General features: G+C 38.6%; 1 protein-coding gene across 7 annotated transcripts in view; it reads left to right on the top strand.

The window, feature by feature from the left end:
- The window catches only part of PDS5B (PDS5 cohesin associated factor B), a 175,620-nt gene that overhangs the window by 79,490 nt on the left and 73,054 nt on the right, over window positions 1–23,076 (top strand). For all 7 annotated transcript variants that reach the window (XM_056107927.1, XM_056107926.1, XM_056107928.1 and 4 more), the window contains exons 6-10: window positions 686–812; window positions 6,011–6,091; window positions 14,227–14,367; window positions 16,629–16,744; window positions 18,688–18,782. In XM_056107927.1, coding sequence (XP_055963902.1) covers window positions 686–812; window positions 6,011–6,091; window positions 14,227–14,367; window positions 16,629–16,744; window positions 18,688–18,782 — 560 coding nt within the window. The remainder of the gene's footprint in view (window positions 1–685; window positions 813–6,010; window positions 6,092–14,226; window positions 14,368–16,628; window positions 16,745–18,687; window positions 18,783–23,076) is intronic.

Genomic DNA, 23,076 nt, shown 5'->3' with positions numbered 1-23,076 from the left:
GGGTCCAGAGTGATAGTACACCTGGTAAGGTGCTTGCTTTGCACACAGCTGACCTGGGTTTGATCCCCTGTACCCCAAAGAGTTCCCTGAGTACAGAGGTGGGAGTGATTCCCGAGTACAAATACAGGAGTAAGACTTAGCTCTGCTGGGTGTGGTACGAAAGACCCCCCCCCCCCAAAAAAAAACCCAAAAGACATAACAAGAAATTGTCTATTAAAATAAACTTAACCAAAGCAATTACTTTATTTTTCTGAATTTACAGAGAGTTAAAGTAGCATTTGATTTACTTACTTTCATTGTGAGAGGTTAAAATTAGGGAATGTATTCAAGGAAATGGAGTTTAAGTATGTATTTGGATTCTGTTGTTTAAGATTTGGGATCGGGGCCAGCACAAGGTGCTTTTCATGCCACCAACCCCAGGCTCAATCCCTGGCACCACACACATAGTCCCCTGGGTCCTGCTCTGAATGATCCCTGAGCACAGAGCCAGGAGTAAGCCTAGAGCATTGCTGAGTGTGTCCGGGGGTTGGGGGTGAGAAAGATCAGGTAGAGGAGACTTTATTAATGCATAGAATTTCTCAGAATTTAGGTATTTTAAAATAATGTAGTGTTTTTCAATATTACATTATGATGAATATTAAGCATTTAAGTTACACTTAAATGAGATACTAATTTTGAATTTCAGCAACGGCCACAATCAGAAGGTTCATATGCACATGGTAGATCTCATGAGTTCTATTATTTGTGAAGGTGATACGGTATCTCAAGAACTTTTGGATACAGTGTTGGTAAATCTGGTACCTGCGCATAAAGTAAGTAACATAGAAATGTTTAAGATCTAGGAGTGCTGAATCCAGAATGTTTAATGTTCTTAATATTTCTTTTGGTTTCATCTTAGTTCCTTTGATGCTTCATTAATAAAATGAATGTCAATTGTGCTTAATGTCTGGTAAAATAGTATGTTCACTAAATGAGAAGAAATTGATGTGATTGTTGTGATAAAATACCTGATAACTCAGTTTTACGTATTTCAAGGAGTGGGCTAGTTAGTCATAGCTGCTTATGTGCTGTATGGCACTTTATTGGGAGATGTAAAAGAAAGTGATGGTGATAGTGTAGGTGAAACAGAAAGATGAAATTATTAATTCAGATAGAAGGGACGTCAACAGTTTTTCTCCCATGTGGTGATTTCAGTCAAGATGTGCAGTCTGTGTTTTGTTCTGTTCTTCAAATTACTTACTCTCTGAGAGCAGCTGGAAGTATGATTCTGTGATGTACAAGGGTAGTTAGAAGACACAAGAATGATCTTACGGTTTGCACCATGAAAACCTGTATAAACCTAAGTGCTTTTTTTTACAAGGTGTTATCTAAGTTTATAACTACATAGCATTCACATAAATAATATTTAGTGAAATATCCTTTATGATCCAAAATTTCCAAGTCTAAAAAAAATTGTGAATGCTACAAATAATAAGATTAGTAGAGAATGTCACATAGTAGATAAAAGCAGTAAGGTAAAAAAAAAAACTCCTAAAAGGATTAAAGATAATGCACAAGGAGATTAAAGATATTTATGAAAAGAAGAGACTGGAATGAAAAAAATTTAAAATTCAAAATTTAAGATATTGACCACATAAAGAGATCAAAATGTTAGTGATTTTAGAATAGTCTTTTCTAATCTGGGTAATTCCACTCCCTTGGGGGATGTATGTGCTGGAACGATCCAGAGGGATAGTATTTGTCTAAAGTGCAATTGGGAACTGTTTCACATCTGTTCTCACTAAAAAGGTAGATTTCCAGGTGAGTCCTGAGTGATTTTATTTTTCTTACAAGGGGTGGTATGCCAGATAAGTTTAGAACAGGTAGAGAATATATAGAATGATAATTAAAATAGAAGAAATTTGGTTAAAATACTCCAGAATTGATGACATGAATAAATATGTGGGTGTTTCAAGCAAAATAAATATAAATACCTGTCCACATTGTAGAAAAATTACTGCATGCCCAAATCCAGAAATATACTATAAAGCACATTAAGGGAAAAAGGACATGGATATTACCAAGAAATACGGGTTTGGGCTGATTGCTCACTTGTAAGTATCTGGAGTAGATGCCAGAAGATAATGAAACTTTGTTTCCAAAGTGCCAAAATAAAGCACCTGTCAGTTTGGAATTTTATTTGCAGTATTATGAAATTAAGTCATTAAGTATTCACTTGTCAGTAGATACTTCTTTAAAAAACTTCTTGTGTGAGTACTTTAGAATGGGAGTGTTGAAGAAGTGAGAAAACGAAAACTTTAATTGTGAATGAGGAAATGCTCTAAATATGAATTGATCAGTAATAATAGTATTACAATGATTATTTAATTTTAGTATTTAAAAGGGTTATTAACAAAATGGTCCTAGAAGCCTGAATGGTCAGTGGGTGGTATTATCCTTATGGGTGGTATTATCCTTATGATGATAGTAGTAGGAATCTATTAACTTTAACTATAAATGAAGTAATCATGTTAAAATTTTAGGGATTACAATAAAAGCAAGAATTACAATAAATGTAAAGTTTTCTACTTTATTATTGTGTTTGATTGTAAGTGATCTATTTTCCTGGAAGTAGACCTGAGGAGACTTGGCATGAGTCTTGGTGCCTTCCCTAAATCTGCACCTTCCCTGGAGTATAACTGGGAGTGGCCCCTGGACACTGCCAGAATGTGTCAGCCTATCAAGGGAAAAATAATTCAGCTGGTCATTATTAATAAATAATAACAACAGAAATACCATGATAAAAAAGTTGAAAGTAGAAGGGAAAAATGACTTGCTATTCATTATACCTTAAAGAAAGCTGAAATAGCTTATATTAAATTATCACAGACATAACTATAGGAAGAAGGAATGTATGCGGAGACACAACATTCAGTTTCCATACCCATCCCTAAAATTATATATACAGCTCAAAATGTTTAAAGCATAACTTGAGAGAACTATTGGGAGAAAAGAAACACTGATAACTTGACTGATCATTTCAGTGTATTTTCCAGTGATTATTAATCAAGTAGACCAAAAGTCTGTAAGAAGATAAAATGTTTCAAACTCAGTATAACTACAAAGCTATATTAGTCACAGTTTGTTAGAAGAATAGCTCATACTGGCTGTTAGAAAATATTTTAGGGAGTGATAGGAGAGTGGGTAGAGCTTGCCTTGCACGTGAGCCATCCCATCTATGTTCTATCCCTTGCATCCCATGTGGTCCTCTGAGCTTGCCAGGAGTGATCCCTGAGCACAGAGCCAGGAGAAAGCCCTGAGCACTGCCAGGTGTGGCCCCCAAATAAACAAGAAACAAAACAGAAGTATTTTAAATGATACAAATTAAAGTTTTGTTCAAGAAATTGTAAAAGCACTATCAGAAGATACAAAGTGTACAAGGAAGAAAACAAGTAAAAATCAGCTAAATAGGTAACACACTTCACAGAAATCCAGATTTTTAATTGCCAAGATTGGTAATTAAAAAACAGAAATTGGCAAACCCTTGTAAAATTAGAATATGAAAAGGGAGATGCCATCAGTATACAGTTTCAAATATGGAATGAGGAGTAACACATGACAAAGATCAGAATATAGTCCCAGAAACATTTTATGCCAGCATACTTAAAATTAAACTATTTTAAACAGGTTCCTTTAAAAAAAATCTTAAAAATTTGAACAAAATCTTGAATAATAAATTGGTTTTTTTAAAATTATGAACATCAAATGGAAAAAAATTCTTTCTAAATAACAGTAGCAATAGTAATAATAAACAATAGTAATCAAACTGGTTAAAAAAGAACTTAGTTTCAACAAAATTTTATTAGTAATACAAATAGTGTATTGTATTCAGTAAACTCTTCCAGATTATAAAAAGGAAAAATGGAATTTTTTTAATGGGAAAATGAGAATTCTTTTCGGAAAACCAGGCAAAACTAAGCAAGGAAAATTTTAGACTACTTTATAGAACTATTGACTAAATCCAGTATAAAATACAGGAGGCATATCTAGCCTTATTGATATTAGGAATTTTAGGAACATTTAAGAACATTTAGGAATTTTAGGAACACTTAGGAACACACTGATTTTACTTGAGGTACATAAGGATGGATATATTTTATAAAATGTTTAAATTAAAAGACAAAAATATCAGTAGATAAGAAAAAGAGAAGTCACAAATAAGAACAGAAGGGGCTGCAGTGATAGTACAGTGGGTAGGCATTTACCTTGAGGATCGAACGATCCTCCTACCTTATATGGTCCCCTGAGCACTGCCAGGAGTAATTCCTGAGCACAGAGCCAGGAGTAGCCTTAGAGCATCACTGGGTGTGACCCCCAAAACAGAAACCAACCAAACAAAAAGAACAAGGCAGAAAAGCATCCTGTTGGAAGCTGATGCAAAAATTACACTAAAGTTTTTGGAAGCATAGGAAGCATGTACACATTTAATAGAGTATCTACTCATTCAGGTTGTGGCATGTTATGTAGTGAGTTGCCTGCCTTCCCCACCCTGCTTTCCCCTCCCTCCCTCCCTTCTGTTCTTTGCTTGTTTGGGGCCACACTTGGCAGTGCTGGGGTTGCCCTTGGCTCTGTGCTCAGGAATCACTCCTGGTGGATATTGGGCAACCGTGTGGGCTGCCAAGGGTCAAATCTGGGTCAGCTGTGCTCAAGGCCAGTGTCTTACCTGCTGGACTGTCTCTCTGGCCCTAAGGTGCTTTTCTTTCTTGTGGTTGACCCAGCATTGCATATGGTTCCCTAAGCACAGAGCCAGGAGTAATTGCTGAACACAGTTGGGTGTGACTTCCAGACAACAAAAATACCAAAAGGTCATGCTGAATGAGTTTCAGGTTATGTGGTTCTCTGTAATATATGTGTAACCAAAATAATGATTTCGTTTTGTTTTTGGTGTTATTTCTTCTTTCATCATTGACCTTAGAAGTACGTTTTGTAACTTTGTTTTTTTGGGTCACACCCAGCGATGCTTAGGGGTTACTCCTGTCTCTCTGCACTCAGGAATTACTCCTGGTGGTGCTCGGGGACCATATGGAATGCCAGGGAATGAACCTGGGTCGGCCAAGTGCAAGGCAAATGCCCTGCTGGTACTATCGTTCAGGCCTCTTTCTTTTTCTCCTCCCCCCCGACTCCCCAGCCCCAAACCACTTCTAGTTTCTGGGTTTGGGTGGGAGGATGACATTGTTTATGGTGCTGGGAGTTGAATTAAGGGCCTTACATGTGCTGGGCATGTGCTGTGCTATTTGAGCTATCTCCCTGTCTCTAAACCATTTATTTTAATGCATGATGATGTGTGTTTCCTGTTGTAGCTATAGACTTTATCTGTGCTGAAATATGCCTGAATAATTCTGATTTTTCACAGGTACCACATTCCTGTCTTTCTCACTTGTGGGCCCCACTCCCCCCATTCCTGAATATTTTATAACCTCAGTTCATCTGTTTAGGATGGTCTGGTTTCTTGAACCTGGATCCCGTATTTGTACTCAGTTGAACTGATACAGTTTTGGGACTGTAGCACTGTCCTTCTGTTGTTCATTGATTTGCTCGAGTGGGCACAGTAATGTCTCCATTGTGAGAATTGTTACTGCTTTTGGCATGTCAAACATGCCACGGGGAGCTTTCCAGGCTCTGTCGTGTGGGCGGGATACTCTCGGTAGCTTGCCGGCTCTCTGAGAGGGGCGGAGAAATCCAACCTGGGTTGGCCGTGTGTGTGCAAGGCAAACACCCGACCTCCTGTGCTATCGCTCCAGCCCCAGCTTTGGGACTAGGTTTAAAAGTTTATTTTAACCTAATAAACGTTTTTTGACCCTTTCTTTCTGGTTTACCTTGTTCTATGACTGAGATATAAATAGACTATATTTATCCTTGCTTGAAAGGGATCTTACACTCCAACTCTAGTAAACTGTAGTCTTAAGGGGAAAAAAAAAGGTTACTTTAATAGGAACCTCAGAGTTACACACTGCAAATATTTATTTTTCAGAATTTAAACAAGCAAGCATATGATTTGGCAAAGGCTTTACTGAAGAGGACAGCTCAAGCTATTGAACCATATATTACTAATGTAAGTCCCGGTTACAATTTATTGTCTGAAGGATTAGCCAAAATTGTAAAATTGGCAAGTAGTTCATTCTGTAACATTTTGTGTTGTGTAAATTATTAATATATTTTCTTCTCATTTTAATTACTCTTGCTGAATATTTTCTGGGAGATTAACTCTTGTCTTCATACATTTATTTTCTTTGCGAATGTTTTTGGAACTAAAACAGCGTAAGATATAAAAGTAAGGTTTTTATTGGAAGGAAAGTGGGAACTTTGGTGGAGGGAAGTTGACACTAGTGGTGGGATCGATGCTGCAGTTTATTTTACGTCTAAAATCCAGCTCTGAATAACTGTAAATCACAGTGATTTAATTCAAAAAATCCCCCCAAAATTTATTCTGGTGATACTGACCTAAGACTTATGAGTTTCAGGTGTTGAGTCTTGTGGTAGAACACTCCTTGTCACGTTCTCCACCAGTGAGTCCCCTCACTTACTCACCGGCACTTGTCTTCACCTGGTTTCCCTGGAGTAGCTAGTCTGCTTTCTGTATCGGTTTGTTCTGGTAAAATTGTTTTTATTCTGTCCAGCAATATACATCTTTTTTTTTAAATGCTGGAAATAGCATTACATGTAATTAGCTAAAACATAGGGAGCTTTTTAGTTATTCAGAGAAATACAGTTTTTTAGAGGTTAAATTTGACTTGTATAAGAAGATTGAACTAATATCAGACCTAGAAGTTGAAGGCCTGGGTGAATGACAGCAATCCGTTACGAGCTACCTATCCTGCTCAGTGACGAGCCTGTATTTATTCTTCAAAGGAACATATTTTAGCTGATAGTGTCATTGATAGAAGCTTGTGAATTTTCCTCTAGAGTTTGGTTGCATTTTGCATAATGCTCAACGATTTCATTAACATTAGAACCGTATCTGTCTGTCTACTTCAAGCTTATTCTTTTTTAAACCCACTTTGAAACATGTAGAAGGAGGATGTAAGATTGTCTTTAAAAAGTCTGTCTTGACAAAGACTTATAGTTATTGAAGAATTTTTCCTGTTTATTAAAATTACAGTACAGGGAGCTGGAGAGAGAGTCTAGGAGGTATGGTGCTTGCCTTGCATTTGGCAAACCCAGGTTTAATCTCTGACATTCCTTATGTTCCCCTAAGCACTGCCAGGAGTCATCCCTGAATGCAGACCCTTGAGCAGCACTGGGTGTGGCCCCAGAAGAAAGCAAAAAAAATTATCTATAAAATACATCAGGAAAGAGGCTTTGAAAAGTAACATTTAAAAAAAAATTTTTTTTATTAGTGAAACACCATGAGGTGCAGTTGTAGACATACAAATTTTTGTTCTTGGGTTTCAGTTATACAATGATTGGTACCCATCCCTCCCCTAGTGCCCGTTCTCCACCACCAATGATACCAGTATCCCTCCCACCTCCCATCCCCCCTATCCCCCCCTGCTTCTGAAGCAGTGCATTCCCTTTTGTTCTCTTTCTCTTTTGGGTGCTGTGGTTTGCAAAAGAGGCATTGAGTGGCAATCATGTTTGGTCTATAGTTTACTTTAGAGCATGCATCTCCCATCCTAGGAGGATCCTCCCAACATCCTTTATTTGGTGCTCCCTTCTCAATCTGAGCTGCCTTTTTCCCTAACATGTGTGACTGGTCTCCAAGCCATGGAGCAAACCTCCTGGTGCTTTGAAAAGTAACATTTTATAAAATGGTACTTTATAAATATTAGCTTTTGTTTTGGCTTATGAGCTTTTATCTAAATATGTAATGGCTTGTGAAAATACAATTAATTTACTTATAAATACACTGTTTGGGGTTGATGAACTTTCAGGAGCTGGCAACTCAAATTATGTAATCTGTTTTAATTAGCTCCAAGATTGTTAGGGATCTCCTGTTATTGGTTTCTGTAAGTATTGTGAGCCTTTGGTATTGTCAGAAGTCAATCTGTACATAGTTCTTTCTGGTACTGTGGCCCTTGAAGTGGGTAGAACCAGACTTAAGCTTTCTTTTTTTTTTTTTTTTTTTAACCTTTACCTTTTACCTTTATTAGTGAAACACCATGAGGTACAGTTGTAAACTTACAAACTTTCATGCTTGGGTTTCAGTTATACAATGATCAGGTACCCATCCCTCCACCAGCGCCCATCCTCCACTACCACAGGTCCCAGCATCCCTCCCACCCCCCATCCACCCCATCCCACCCTGCCTCTGTGGCAGGGCATTCCCTTTTGTTCTCTCTCTCTCTTTTTGGGTCCTGTGGTTTGCAAGAGAGGCATTGGCTGGCAATCATGTTTGGTCTATAGTCTACTTTCAGCATGCATCTCCCATCCTGGGCAGATCCTTCCAATACCCTTTATTTGGTGCACCCTTCTCTATCTGAGCTGCCCTTTCCTCCAGCATGTGCGGGTGGCCTCCAAGCCATGGAGTGAACCTCCTGGTACTTATCTCAGCTATTCTTTTTTTTTTTTTTTAATTTTAAAATTTTTTTTGTTTCTTTTTTTTTTTTTACAGTTGTAGATTTACAATTTTTTGTGCTTGGGTTTCGATTATACAATGATCAGATACCCATCCCTCCACCAGTGCCCATTTCCCACCACCATGGATAATATCCCCCCACCCCCATCCCCCATCCCCCCCTGCCTCTGTGGCAGGGCAATCCCCTGTGTTCTCTCTCTCCTTTTGGGTGTTGTGGTCTGCAAAAGAGGCATTGAGTGGCAAACATGTTCAGTCCATAGTCCACTTTCGACATGCATCTCCCCTCCTTGGAGGATCCTCCAAACACCCTTTATTTGGTGCTCCCTTCTCTATCTGAACTGCCCTTTCCCCTAGAATGCCTGGCTGGCTTCTAAGCTATGGAGTAATCCTCCTGGTGCTGATCTCAGCTATTCTTGGATATTAATCTCATACTTTGTTACTTTATATCCCCCAGATGAATGCAATCTTTCTATATCTATATCTCTCTTTCTGACTCATTTCGCTTAGCATGATACTTTTCATATTGTACCCCTTGTATGTAAATTTAATTGAGCTCCCATTTGACCCAGCGATACCACTCCTGGGAATATATCCCAGAGAGGCAAAAATGTGTAGTCTAAGTGACATCTGCACTTGTTTGTTCATTGCAGCACTCTTTACAATAGCCAGAAACTGGAAGAAACCTGAGTGCCCAAGAACAGATGACTGGTTAAAGAAACTTTGGTACATCTACACAATGGAATACTATGTAGCTGTTAGAAAAGACTTAAGCTTTCTTACCCCTTCCCTTTTCCTCTCGGTTCACAGTCCCTCAGAATAGTTCCATGGCTCATTAAAACACTAGGTGAGCTCCTCCTGGTGGTCAGTTACTTAAATTGATATTGCCAAACCAGATGTGTTTTAGGGGAACACTAATTTTTTGTTGGCTTTTTTTCTGTCATAAAGATAAGAACATAACATCAGTCCACATATCTTATTTAGGATTGGAGAAGGTATCGTATTATAAACATAGAAAAGAAGTTTTCAGGTCAATAATTTGTGTTGGTGATAGGGGATTTGCTGTTTGAGTAGAATCAGTATAATATTCTTTAGAAATTTGTTTATGCTTGAAAATATATTAAGGGTTAAAAGGATAAATGTCTAAGGAAATAATCTTAACAACTGTAGAGAGATCAAGTAAAAGTATTTTCTTAGTATTTTCTTATCATGTATACATTTATAAATATATCTACTTTTTTTTTTTCTTTTTGGGTCATACCTGGGGATGCACAGGGGTTGCTCCTGGTTCTGCACTCAGGAATCACTCCTGGCGGTGCTCAGGGGACCATATGGGGTGCTGGGAATCGAACCTGGGTCGGCGGTATGCAAGGCAGATGCCCTACCCGCTGTGCTACATTTATTTTTGCCTTCTAAGTTGTGCGTGGGTTCCCCTTTGCCACTCTCATATACTTGGCCCATCAGGTTAATAGCCCAGTGCTGGAGTTCCAGGATACTGTAGGATGTTGGTGCCAGGGACCATTGGACTGCCCTGGCGATAGTTGAGCATTTCATATCACACATGGCAATAGTTGGGGGCCTCCAGGCTGCATTTGGTAATGCCCAGGAGGCCACGTGGTGCCGGGGATGACCCCGGCCGGGTCAGGCACCTGCTGGTCATGCGTGCCCTCTGCTGAGCTGGCTCCTAGCCCTCTCTCAGGCCTGTTGGTCTTATCTTTGCTACAGAAACATATACCCTCTTTACTTTCTTGTTACCTTTGTTTTTTTGATTTTAATTCTTTATAGGGGCCACTCTGGGGGGTACTTGGCCTGGCAGTGCAGACCTGGAGGTTTGGTGATCAGCCTATTGGTGTTGGCAGTTGTGGGCAGATTGAGCTGATGGTGCTGCACTTGCACTCTGGCCCTTACACGTGCCCGGCGTCTGCTCTGTCTCTTTGCACGGTCCCTTGTCCCTTCTGTTAAGTTTCTGTCAGGGCTGGAGAGGGCAAGAGGTATATGACGGAAGAGTGGTTTCAGAACACCTTCATCGGTATTTATTCTGGTGCTTTGTCCATTTTCTTATCTTTTCCTGTTTTCTTGATTTATTTGGTGATTAGCCACAAAATCATTATTTCATTCTTTCCTTCTTTAGTAAGTACTGTGTTTATTTCTACCTCAACATTACTCAATTGCATAAAAATTACTTTCAGCTGAATGTCATTGTCTTGGAGTAGGATAATGTTACTACAGTGTTAAAGATAATTTTCAGCTCTTTGGACTTTCATATTCAGTAACTGTTCATTTGTCTTTGTAGTAGTGAATTAACAAGTGAAGAGAGAGGTAGAATACTGAAATACTAATCTTTTATCTTTCTTTCAGTGGCATCCTTTTTAAATTTCATCTTGCTGCACTGGGCAGTGTTTAGGGTTACTCCTGGCTCACTGAGGGATCACTCCTCGCGGGCTCTGGGGACCCTATGGGGTGTCAGGATCGAGCCTGGGTCAGTTTTGTGCAATGCTCTACTGTCTCTCCAGCCCTCATTACTGGCATCTTATTTACTCATGCACATAGCTACATTTAAGTTAGTTTATTATAAAGTGATTTGTAGTAGTACTTATATAGTAATTCTTAGATATGTAAGTGGCATAGTAAGTTATACAATAGAATTTGTTGTAATTTGGTAACTGAGGATACTTTAATACATACATTATATATTAATATATAGATACTGTCAAATATATTTGTATGTACATATATATTAAAGATGGTATCAGGGAAAAGAGTATACAATGACTCTTTGGAAAATTTACCGCATGTATCATTTCTTGGTAGTGTTACTATTTTTCACGGGATGAATACAATGCTGTTGTTGGTTTTTGTTGTTGTTGTTAATATTTGGTTTCTGTGCCATAACCTGTGGTAGTCTGAGAGCACTCCTGGCCACACTCAAGAAACTGGTGCGAGAGATTTAACCTGGTTCAGCTGCGGGCAAGGCAAATGCCCTAGCGTTTATAGTATTGTTCTGGCTCCTAACCAGCACATTTTTATTCACACATTTAAGAAGATGGCACAAAATTACCATGAACTGAAAAGGTCCATCTTCCAGTATAAGTAAAATTCAGTTAAGTAGCTTAATCTCACTTACCCTTCATTTTTGCATCTGTGAATTGAAATTAATAATGCTCTGTTGAGACTGGAGAATGTATGAAAGCACTGTCATAATTAAAACTGATCTTTAAGGTAGAATTTTATTACTCACTTTTATAACTTACTCATATTAGGAGGTAATTGTTTTAATTTGTAGTGTGAAAATTACTCACTTGTAAATGAAAGACTAACGTTTTCAGGAAGGAAATGCTTTAATCATCTGTGTCTACCTTCACTAGATTAGAGCTTTCATGCAGGGCATGAACCGTTTTACTTATATTTCATATGTAAAACCCCTTCCAAATTCACTCATTAACCATATTAAGTACCTACTCTGTCAGGCACTGCTCTAGTCTCTCGGTATACAGTGAGAAGACGTGCCTTTGTGAGGATTATGAGTCTTAATAGTGTTAATGTCTTTGACAGAATTCCAGAGAATGACTTATTTGACTGGGCTGTGAGGGAGTTGGTGTTAATGTCTTGGACAGAATTCCAGAGAATGACTCTTTTGACTGAGAGGTGATGGAGTTGGTATTGGGCAGTCCTTGAAGTGCTTACACTTCATTACACCCTGCAGTACTCAGGGCTGACTCCTGGCTCTGCACTCAGTGATTTGTCTTGGAGGGCAGCGGGTACCATATGGGGAACTGGAGATCAAACCTGGGTAACTATTGCTCCAGCCCCAACATTTACTATTTTTAAACAAAAAATTTGTGAACTTGAAAATAACAAAGCTACTTTATTTTAGCCTGGATAAGAATTTATCCATGAAATTTGGTTTCCAACAATTTTTAGAGGATATGAAGCAATTTTCAAGACTAGCGAAGAAAAAAATAGTAAGATACATTTTGTTTTCATTTGATTCATTCATGTGTAGTTGTTTGTGCAGTTTCATAGAACTAAGAGCAGCCCAAGAACTAAAAATAAACAGAAGAGATGTAGAGATGGGAAGTTCTTGACTTTGTGCATTCATAAGCCAGGTTGTATGTCATCTGTCCAGGAGAAGAGATCAGGCAGCTGATGCGTTGTAAGGAGTCAAAAGCTCCTTCAGGGAGGCAGAAGATACTGCTGACAATAGCCATGTGCTCTAGGTTAACCTTACACATATTACGGAAGATTTTAAATAGAAAGCAACCTGCCCTTCTCCCAGTTTTGATAGTAATAGGATGAGTAATCTGATTCCGGAAACTGCTTAGAGCTGGTGGCTTGTTGAAAATTGTTCATATTTGAGTTTTCCTTGTGTTTGTGTGTATTGATTTTAATCTGTAATAGCTCTGCTCAGTTGGTGCTGGGGGGGGGAGGGGAAACATGGGAGACTGGGGATCAAACCCGGCTTGGCTGTATGCAAAGCAAATGCCCTACTTATTGTAGCATCACTTTGGTCTCAAAAAGCTTCCCCCCCCTTAAGTTAAAAATAACAAAAATTTAGATTTTGTTATTGGAGCTGGAGCGATGGGACAGTGGGGAGAGCCCTTGCCTTGGCTGCAGCTGACCCTGGTTCGATCGATCCTTGGCATCTCATATGATCCCCTCAGCACTGCCGGGAGTGAATTCTGAGCATGGAGCCGGGAGTAAGCCCTGAGCATCGCCTGTTGTGGCCCCAAAACAAAACATTGGGATTGGAGAGATTAGCTCAGAGGGCTGGAGTGCATGCAGGTGGCCTGGGTTCCATCCCCTGCATAACATGGTACCCTGAGAACTGCTGGGAGTGAGCCCTGAGCACCACTGATTGTGGACCAAAAACCAAAAACAATAACCAGAACCTCCCCAAATTACATATTTAAAAGGAGCAACTGACTCCTATGAAGGCGCAAAATTTTGTTTTAGTTGCTTCCCATACACTGAGATGAACAGGATTTAAATCTTAAGAAATTTGCCCAATAAATAAATTAGGACCTGTAAACAAATACAGATAAATTTTGGTAAGTACCATAAGGTAAATCAATGTATTCAGTAGGCAAGGTTTTTAATCATTATGTTCATTTTGAGTCATTACAAACCACCTATTTTTATTGAGTACACGTGGATTCCTTTTTTTTTTTTTTTTGCTTTTTGGGTCACACCCGGCGATGCACAGGGGTTACTCCTGGCTTTGCACTCAGGAATTACTCCTGGCGGTGCTCGGGGGACCATATGGGATGCTGGAGATCAAACCTGGATCAGCCAGGCAGACGCCCTACCCACTGTGCTGTTGCTCCAGTCCACTGGGTTTCTTTTTTATATCTTCATGTGGTCTGTAACGGTTTCTCATCTTTATGTTGAGGTGGGGGCCACACCTGGCAGTGCTCAGGGGTCACTCCTGGCTCCCCACACAGGGATCACTCCTGGTAGGCTTGGGGGACCACATGGGGTTCCTCAGATCGACCCAGGTAAGCCGTATGCAAGGCAAGCGTCCTACCTGTGGCACTATATTGTTCCTGTTCCGGATTCTCACCTACTTTTGAAAAATGTTTTGATGTGCTTATTTGACTTTGAAGTAATAACAACTGCAGTTTTAGAAATTTTATCTATGGTCTTTCTATTAATGATATTTTTTTTTTCCTTTCAAGTTTTTCAATCAGGTGCTGATGCTTGGGAAAACATCTATTAGTGATTTGTCAGAGCATGTCTTTGACTTAATTTTGGAGCTCTACAATATTGATAGTCATTTGCTGCTCTCAGTTTTACCCCAGCTTGAGTTTAAATTAAAGGTAACGAATCTAATCTAATTATCTAATTGTGTCAACCAGATGAGTAAGTAGCATTACTGTGGATTTAAAATTTCTGTAATTTTAAATGAATGTTATAGATGTGGGGGCTGTATTTCTAGGTATATTTTAGATGTCTTTTAAGTTTATTATTAGAACGTGATTTTAACTTTAGGGTCATAGCTCTACATAAAACTGAAAATTTCCAGCTCTGGCTGATTTTGACGACTCTGGAGCTGCAGTGTATGCTCATTAATCCACATCTGTGTGAGCTGTCAGTGGCATGTGCTGGTGGCAGCGTGTTAAATGGGTTCTGAGCTGCATTGATTGGGCCATAAAAGAGTTTAGGATTCTCTTCATACATGAGATGTTTTTCCTTTTTTCCTTTTATCTTTTTCTTGCCTATGTTGAAAGCTCATTTGCTTTTTATAGAGTCCTCTGGAATCTTTTGGTTCCTCTTGACATTAAATTATGCCATAAAATTGGGTTTCGTTTTCATATTTGAAATACATACTTTAAAAATTATTTCAGGAAAATTAGAGCAATTATAATTATTAATCTTTGAAGGAACCCTTGTGTCACAGTTCTTAAATAATTTTTGTACGTAATTCTTGTTTCTGGAAATGTTTGATTTTTGTTCTTTTAAACCAGCAACATTAGCAATCTATGTTAGTAGTGTGTTTACCCCACACCTCCCAACCAGCAGTTATTGTGATTTTATTCTGATGTATGTTTTTGGTGCGTTTCTCACGTGAGCCATTGGATTCACTGACCTCCTGACACCCACTTTTCACATTGTTAGCAATTTTGATGAAGCAGAAGGCAGTTATTCCTCATTGAGCTGATGTTCTCTAATAAAATTATTTAATGATTCTTGCTGTGTGCATTTTCCTACACACGATAAGAAATACATAAATAAGCAATCTATAAGCAATAAATAAGGCCAGTCTAATAAGAGGCCAAATATTGTAAGTGTCATAAAAGATACAAACAGCATACAATTTACGCAAAGGAATAAACAGCAATCAGAAGCACGTAGAGGTAGGAAGGCGCTGAGTGAAGTTTTGGAACACAAAGAATTATAGTTGGACAGTAACATAAAATAAGTTGAAAAATCTTTCCTGACTGCTCATTAGAATCTCCACCTGTGGAGCCTTCGTAACCAGGCAGGTGTTTTGACTTTAAACTAGACCAGTCGAGCAGAATTTCTTTCGGTGGAGTCTAGTCATTATCCTTAAAAAATAAAAACCTGATACTTTCGAGGTCAGTTTAATAGGCTCAGAAGTACTAGTGCTTTTAAAGGGATAGTGACAGATAAGGAACGAGTCTGCCATTCATGGGTGCTCTTTGTGCTGTCTGGAGAAATTGCTCCAGAAAAGTTGTACATTGCCTCCCATAATACCTTGAATGTATGTTAGAACTTTCTGATAATTTCTGATTGTCACATTATATGTTGAAGCTTAATATTATGACTGGCTTATTTAACCACTGTGTCATTTGTTGGAGGTCTCAAAATCAGTAATTGAGTTTTTGGCCCTAGGATCCTGCAGTATGTTATAAAAAGCAGAAATTTCAGTTTTTGTGTGTGCAAGAGTTCATCATCTTGTTGAACTCCATTCTGAACCTGGGATAAGATGTAACTGTCTATGTAGTTGATGTAACTATCCTACTGGGAACCTTCAGACATATTTCTATTTACAAAGATCTTAGTCATGTGCAGTGATGCAGAATTACTGTTTTCTGTATACCTGTTACTGATTGATGGCTCTTTTTCAAGACCCAAAATGAGTTTTCAACAGTCAAGTCAGTTTAATGAGTTATTTTTCAGTTTGAATAGAAATAAACCTTAATTGTAGAGATGGTTTCTAACATTTAAGCTAACTCTGGGATTCATTTTCCTTAAGGAACTGTGCTTAAATTTGAAATGGTTATAATATTACAAACAGTGTCTTGTTTTTCAAAATCTATATTGAGCATTTCAGAAACAAGGTCACACCGAGTGCATGAGAGCTTCCAGGGCTCACATCTGGTAGTGCTCAGGGTGCTATGTGGTGCCACCTAGGCATGGAACCCAAGAGTCTCACATGTGCAGATCACATAGTCCACTCTTTGAGCTGCATCCCCAACCCTGCTTGGGCATTTTTACGTGTGATTTTGCAACATTTTCTGTAGACTTGGGAGGCGAAGGGATATCGTGCAAAAGCTGTGTATTCTGCTTCTGTCTACCCTCAGTGTTCTAAAGCTGTGGTTGTGTTTCGTTGTAGAGCAATGATAATGAGGAACGACTGCAAGTTGTTAAACTATTGGCTAAAATGTTTGGGGCAAAGGATTCAGAATTGGCTTCTCAAAACAAACCACTTTGGCAGTGCTACTTGGGCAGGTATATGATTTTGATGTACCGTTTACAAGTAAAATACTTTTTTGTTTTAAAACATCACCCATTGCTTGTTATCTGAAGTCTAAAAATGAAATCTTGCTGTTAGTGACTTTGCCATACTTAAAAGTTTTTTTTTTCCTTCTAATCTTATTTTCTTCTTAGTAATAACATTTTCATGTTATTATGATCTTGAAATGCATTTTTGCATACCAAGTGATTGATTCCAACTGAAAAAATTGTTAAATTAATCCCTTCGTAAAGGGTGACTTTGGAGATACTGTAGTACAGAGTAAATGTGTATGTATGCTACTCCTTAATCTCTTTCTACGTTTTTTATTTAAAGGAAATTACAACCTGAATTCCTTGTATGCTTCTAGTCACATAACTTCCTGAACTGGTTATGAAAGTTTGAGTGGGTTGTATAGTTCTCTTTCCTGTAAAGGAGGTTCGTTTCATTGTTTTTCAAAAGGCTTTTCTCATTTTGAATATGTTATAACCACCGTGGTTAAAAGCCTTCCTACTTTGACCCTGATGTGAAGGAGGATTTTCCCTTCTCAAATTATCCTTATAACAGTTAACTGCCATAAATAATAAATAGGATTTAAAGATTCTAATGTTGTTTGCTTTGAAATATTTGCCTTATTAATCAGAACCACTGTTTTTTTCTATTTCAAGATGATTTCAACCATTTAAATGATTACGAGAAGTCTTTTGTCCTTATTTTCCTTATTTGTTAGGTTATAGGCTTTTATAAGTGCTTGTTAAGCCTTAAATTCTTACTTGGATTTCTGATCTCTTATGTAGCACAATAATAATCAACCAGGTGAGTTCAACTATAAATATCAGCCCATTGTTATTTTAGTTTGATTTCTAGTCCTTTCCCCTTAAATAAAACCGACAGTTGGTGAAATACATTACAAATTTAATTGAGTTAAACAACTAAATATAAAGTAATTTCAAGTGTTAAAAGTTTAATTTTTATATGTAAATGTTCAGTCTTTAAGCCAGGAGCTGGATTACCCAGATACTTTTGGAGGAAACAAAAGTCCTAATGGAAATTTGTTACCTTTTTATTATATTGCAACGTATTTAGGCTTTGAACATCAGTGATTTAGAGATATCTAAACATGTTTTCTGATTGAGGAACATAGTATTATCTATGAAATAGACTTGCTGAAAAAATGAGAGTATGTTCAGGTTTGTTGATCTCACTATCAGTTTGCAGGAGATAGCAGAGAGGAGGGGAGCCTATTAATTCACCCCACACAATTTAATTAGCAAAATGTAATGCAGAAAAACACTGCATACGTAAGTACAAAATGATTGCTTCACCAAATCAATGGTAAGAAAACAAAAAGGGAAGAGAGAGGGGCCTGGGGGTGGTGGAGCCAGAGTCTTGACAACTCCAGGCCCTGAGTAGATCCTAGCACCTCCGCTAACTTGGCGTTTCTACCCAAAAAGGGTGGTGGGGGGATTGAAAAGTTAATCAGAGAACTTTAATTTGGTACGTAATCAGATATTTTGGTCTTGAAAATTGTCTTTGATATTTGAGAAAGCCTAATACTTAACGATGATTAACGAGGGGTAATTTGGGCACAATTTCAGAGTAATAAAATTATGCAAGATTTAGCTCAAGATCTGTGGAATGTTTGTGAATGCCTATATTTAAGAAAGAGCACTTTGAAGAATTTGCTTTCAAACACAGTATTGGATCTTGGTAATGTATCTATGAATTCTGTACACACATTTGTATGAACAGATAAATTTGAAATGACAGTCCAGTTTTGTTGTTTGTTTCTTGCATTTGAGCCAAAGTGTATAGTTTAAAAAATAGTTTTTATAGGAGAGTGTCGTAGTATATACATAAACTGAAAACTTGAAGACAAGCCTAATTCCATACCCGTTTCTCTTGTTTTAAAGATCACTGTGTCTTTATGTTTTATCAGGTTTAATGATATCCACGTGCCAATCCGCCTAGAATGCGTGAAATTTGCTAGCCACTGTCTCATGAACCATCCTGATTTAGCAAAGGACTTAACAGGTACTATATACACAGAACAAATGTTCTTACATATTTTACAATGCAAAATAATCTGTCTCATACATAAGAAAAATTAGTCCTTTGTTACTGTGCTGAGGATTTTTTTAAGTTTTTTTAATGGAATATTTACGAGATAGACCATTACAAAGCAGTTCATGATGGGATTTCAGTCATACAGTGATCCAACACCCATTCCTTCACCATTGTGTGCGTCCCACCACCAGTGTCCCTCGTTTCCCTCCCACCATCCCCCCAGCCTATCTCGATGGCAGACACTTGACTTTCTCTCTCCCCTTTTATGCATTGTGGTTTGCAGCACAGGTACTGGGAGGTCATTGTGTTTGTTCAGGGCTTTCAGTATCTTTATTGGGAAGATAAGGCTGGAGTAGCTTTTTTTTTTTTTTAACTGGGTGGCAGCTTTGGAAAGTGGACATGTTGGCCGAGTCTTCCAGAAGCACAGGGAGTGTGTGTGTGTGTGTGAGGGAGTAGCTCATCCTGGAGAAATCCTAGAGATTTCACTCACAAAAACTGCATACCTACGTTTTCAGCAGTCTATGTCTTGGTGAGGTCTGTCCCTCCACGGTGGAATCCGGCTGGGGCCATGGTGGCCATTTTGGATTGTGGGAGTAAGTGGCTGCCAGGGGCTTTGCTCAGGTGGGCACCAGGTTGACCTGATCCCCTCCGCTTGACCTTGGTCTATTTGGCCTTGTGCAGGTCTGAGATTCATTGTGGCTTTTGATCTCTTGAGATTTATTTATGGGCCTCTGAAGCAAGACTGGTAGAAGAGCTTACATGGTGACCCTCGGGTTGGTTCATGGGGATGACTGCCAGTGCTTCCAGGACTCTAGGGAAGTGGGACAAGGTAGCCCATCCTGACTCCGAGAAAATCAGGAGATTTCAGTCACAAAACCTGTATCTCTGAGTTTTCAGCAGGTTGATAACTTACTGAGGTTTGTCTTGAGACAGACCTGGGGCATTGGGGCATGGCAGTGATTTGGGATTGTCGAGCAAACGACTGCCATGGGCTCTGCTTGGCAGGCACCAGGCTAAACCAACTCAGCCTAACCCGCCTGCCTCCAGTTTACCTTGGTCTATTCAGCCTTTTTGTGAGTTAGAGATTTACCGCTGCTTTTGATCTCTTTTGAGATTCATTTGTGGGTTTCTGAAGCTAAGCTGATAAATGAGCTTGTATAGCTGAGCTGGAGGTGGTTTGTGGGCGTGGCTCCCACATACTTAACTTTTGGCTATTTAATATCTTGGAAACTAGGTCCCAAGTTGTTGGGGTCTGGCCAGAGGCACAGCAGCAAATTGGGGGTATCAGGAAGTCTAAAGACACCATCAGGCTGCTGATGTACTTGCCCTGTATTGCCTACTTAGAAACGCGTTAAAAACTTGCAATTATCAGAGACAATATTGTGTTAGTAAGACCAATTTTAAAAATATTTCAGGCGTATGTATTTAAACAGTCATTGACATTGTTGTTTTTTTCTTTCTTTTTTTTTTAAGTTTATTATCTGCAGTACGATTTGGTTGCTTTATTGGGGAGAGGGCTACACCTGGTAGTGCTCAGGGGTCATTCCTGGTGGGTTCGAGGATCCTATATGATGCAGGAGATTAAACCAGAGTTGGTTATGTGCAAGGCAAGGCCTACCTGCTGTGCTGTCTCTTTGGCCCCAGAATTTACTTTCTAAATGTCTTTCCTCATGTTGCTTTTAAATCCGTACTTTTTAAATTTTTTAAAAGGAGAACATGCATTCAGTTTGTTTTTATTTACTTATTTGTCCATACCCAGCAGTGCTGGGGCTTACTCCTTGTTCTGTGATCATTCCTGTGGTACTCAATAGACCATATGGGGGATGGAACCTGGGTTTGCCACACGCAAGGCAAGCACCTTAATCCCAGTACTGTCCTCTCTAGTCTCTGTTGGCACCTTGTTCTGGGTGCTCTCAATCCCAGTTTACACCATTCTTAGAGATGCTTTCTTCTGTTTAGGTTTTTTGTTTTATTACTCAGCTTTCAAGGAGATTTTCTAACATGTAGTAATGTTTCATTTTCCTCTTTAAACATTGTCATTTTTATGAAAATAACTTTAGTGACATGATAAAAATGGTAATATTTATAAGACTTTAGAGATTGATTATAAAACTTTTAATACTTTATTTTATGCTTTAACAGATTTAATAGATTTTGAATTTTCTTTATTGAAATAGGTTACCCCTTTTTGTTTTGTGTGTTGTCAGCATTGAACCCAGTCATTCATATAAGGTCTCTAGTTAAATTTTATTCTTTTAAATTCTGCATAATTTGAGCTAATTAAAATTCCTTGGGTTTCATATCTAATTAGTAACTCTTAATTGGTAATTAATATAGTAATTAGTAACTGTGTATTCCATATAGTTCCTGGCTATTTTATTGAGCTTTATATATTATTAGACTATATATTATCTATTTATGATGGCTTGGGAGATCAGACTGCTTTCACTTAGCATGATATTTTCTGTATTATTTGCTTATTCTTTTTTTTAAGTAGTTCATATGTCGTTATCTGTTCATTTTTCCTTTTGATGAAAATTGGGCCTTTTTGGGAAACTGTTGTGACTAAGATTCCAAAGAGCATTTAAGTCCACATGTTTTTTCTGTGGGTTTATGTTTTCATTTCTATTTGAAAATACTTAGGCGTGAAATTGATGGTCACAGTACAGGTACATGTTCAGCTGTAAAGAATGCCAGGCCTTTCCTCCCTTGGAGACAGCCATGTTCCCTCTTGGATGTATGTCCCTGCCTTTCTCTCCCTCCATTTCTTTAAGTGAATTTTTAAAAATAAAACTACTTCACTTAATTTTTTTGAAAAAGAGATCACTTGCTTCGCATGCTTGCCTGACCGCCTCCCTTGGCACCACACAAAAAGAAAACCAGAGTCATAGTTCTTCGTGTCCGTTGTATTATTTTTCACTTGCGCCAGAAAGGCTTAAGAGAAAGTTCTTAGTGTTTTAGCTAACGTTTCTCTCCCTCCTGCCCTTCTCTTTGTTGCTCTAACATCAGGGGACTTGATGCTTGTTTGCTTTGTTCACACGTATTTTGGTTGCTCTGTGTAGAGAGTCACAAAGGGGATTGCACCCTCCATGTGGCGTGGTGCCAGGTGTTGAACTCTTGGCATCTTGCATGCAAGATTAGTGCTCTGCTCCGAGTCACATGCCTGGACCCTGTAGCCAACAGTTTTTTTTTTTCTTACAAATTTTTTTTTAATTATATTTATTTATTTTTTAATAGTGAGGCACCATGAGGTACAGTTGTAGATTTACACATTTTTGTGCTTGGGTTTCGATTATACAATGATCAAACACCCATCCCTCCACCAGTGCGCATTTCCCACCGATAGCCAACAGTTTTTAAAAAATTCTTGTATTTTATCTTTATAAAGTTGTTCTCAGTAATTGATTCCAGTCAATATTTCAACACCAACCAGGCGCACCACCATGACACCCTCCCACCACCATTATTGCGTATTTTCCCGCTACCACCCAAGCCTGCCCCACAGGCAGGTGCTCGATAGTTTGTTTTCTTTTGCTTTGTTATGAGTAGTACGAGATGTCTGTAAGAGTCTGTCTCACAGTGATTCAATATATGAGATGTCGTGCAGCCGCACGCTCCTGCAATTCTAAAATTTTAAATAATTGGGGTCCAGAGGTATCTCTGCAGCTTGTTCCGTTCTGAGGTTCGTTTGCGAGTCTCTGGATCATGGCTCTTCGAGCACTTAAGTGCCTCTGGCCAACATTTGATGTTGCCTTTTTTGCTTCAGTCATTCTCCTAGGTCCTGCTCTATTGTCTATTCTTTGACAGCATTCTTCGAAGAATATAAAGAAGAGTTTGTATTTTTTCTAAGGACTGAGAAGTTTGAACAACTTTCCATGTACATGCTGATAATAACTTTCTTTCTCTCATTGTTTTGTTTTTGTGCCAAACTTGGTGGTGTCTGGAAACTACTCCCATTTCAGTGATTGGGGGTTGTTCCTGGTATGCTCTGTGGACCATGTGTTGTCAGGAATCAAACCTGAGGATCTTCCTACGTGCAAAGCGTGGGCTATGTATAGTCCATTGAACTGTTTGTCTGGTCCACCAATCTTCTATTATGAAGTGCCTTTAAATATTTTAAAATTATTTTTAAATTTTTATGGTTTTTTAATAAATTGCCAAGAGAAACAGTCACAAAGCTTTCATGTTTGTGTTTCTGTCATACAATGTTAGAACACCCACCCCTCCACCAGTGTGTCTGGTGCACATACAAATGTGTGCA

Source organism: Sorex fumeus, unplaced genomic scaffold, assembly GCF_029834395.1.
Source record: "Sorex fumeus unplaced genomic scaffold, SorFum_2.1 ptg000183l, whole genome shotgun sequence".
NCBI classification, from domain to species: Eukaryota; Metazoa; Chordata; class Mammalia; order Eulipotyphla; family Soricidae; genus Sorex; species Sorex fumeus.
This window is presented reverse-complemented; position numbering and strand designations above follow the sequence as displayed.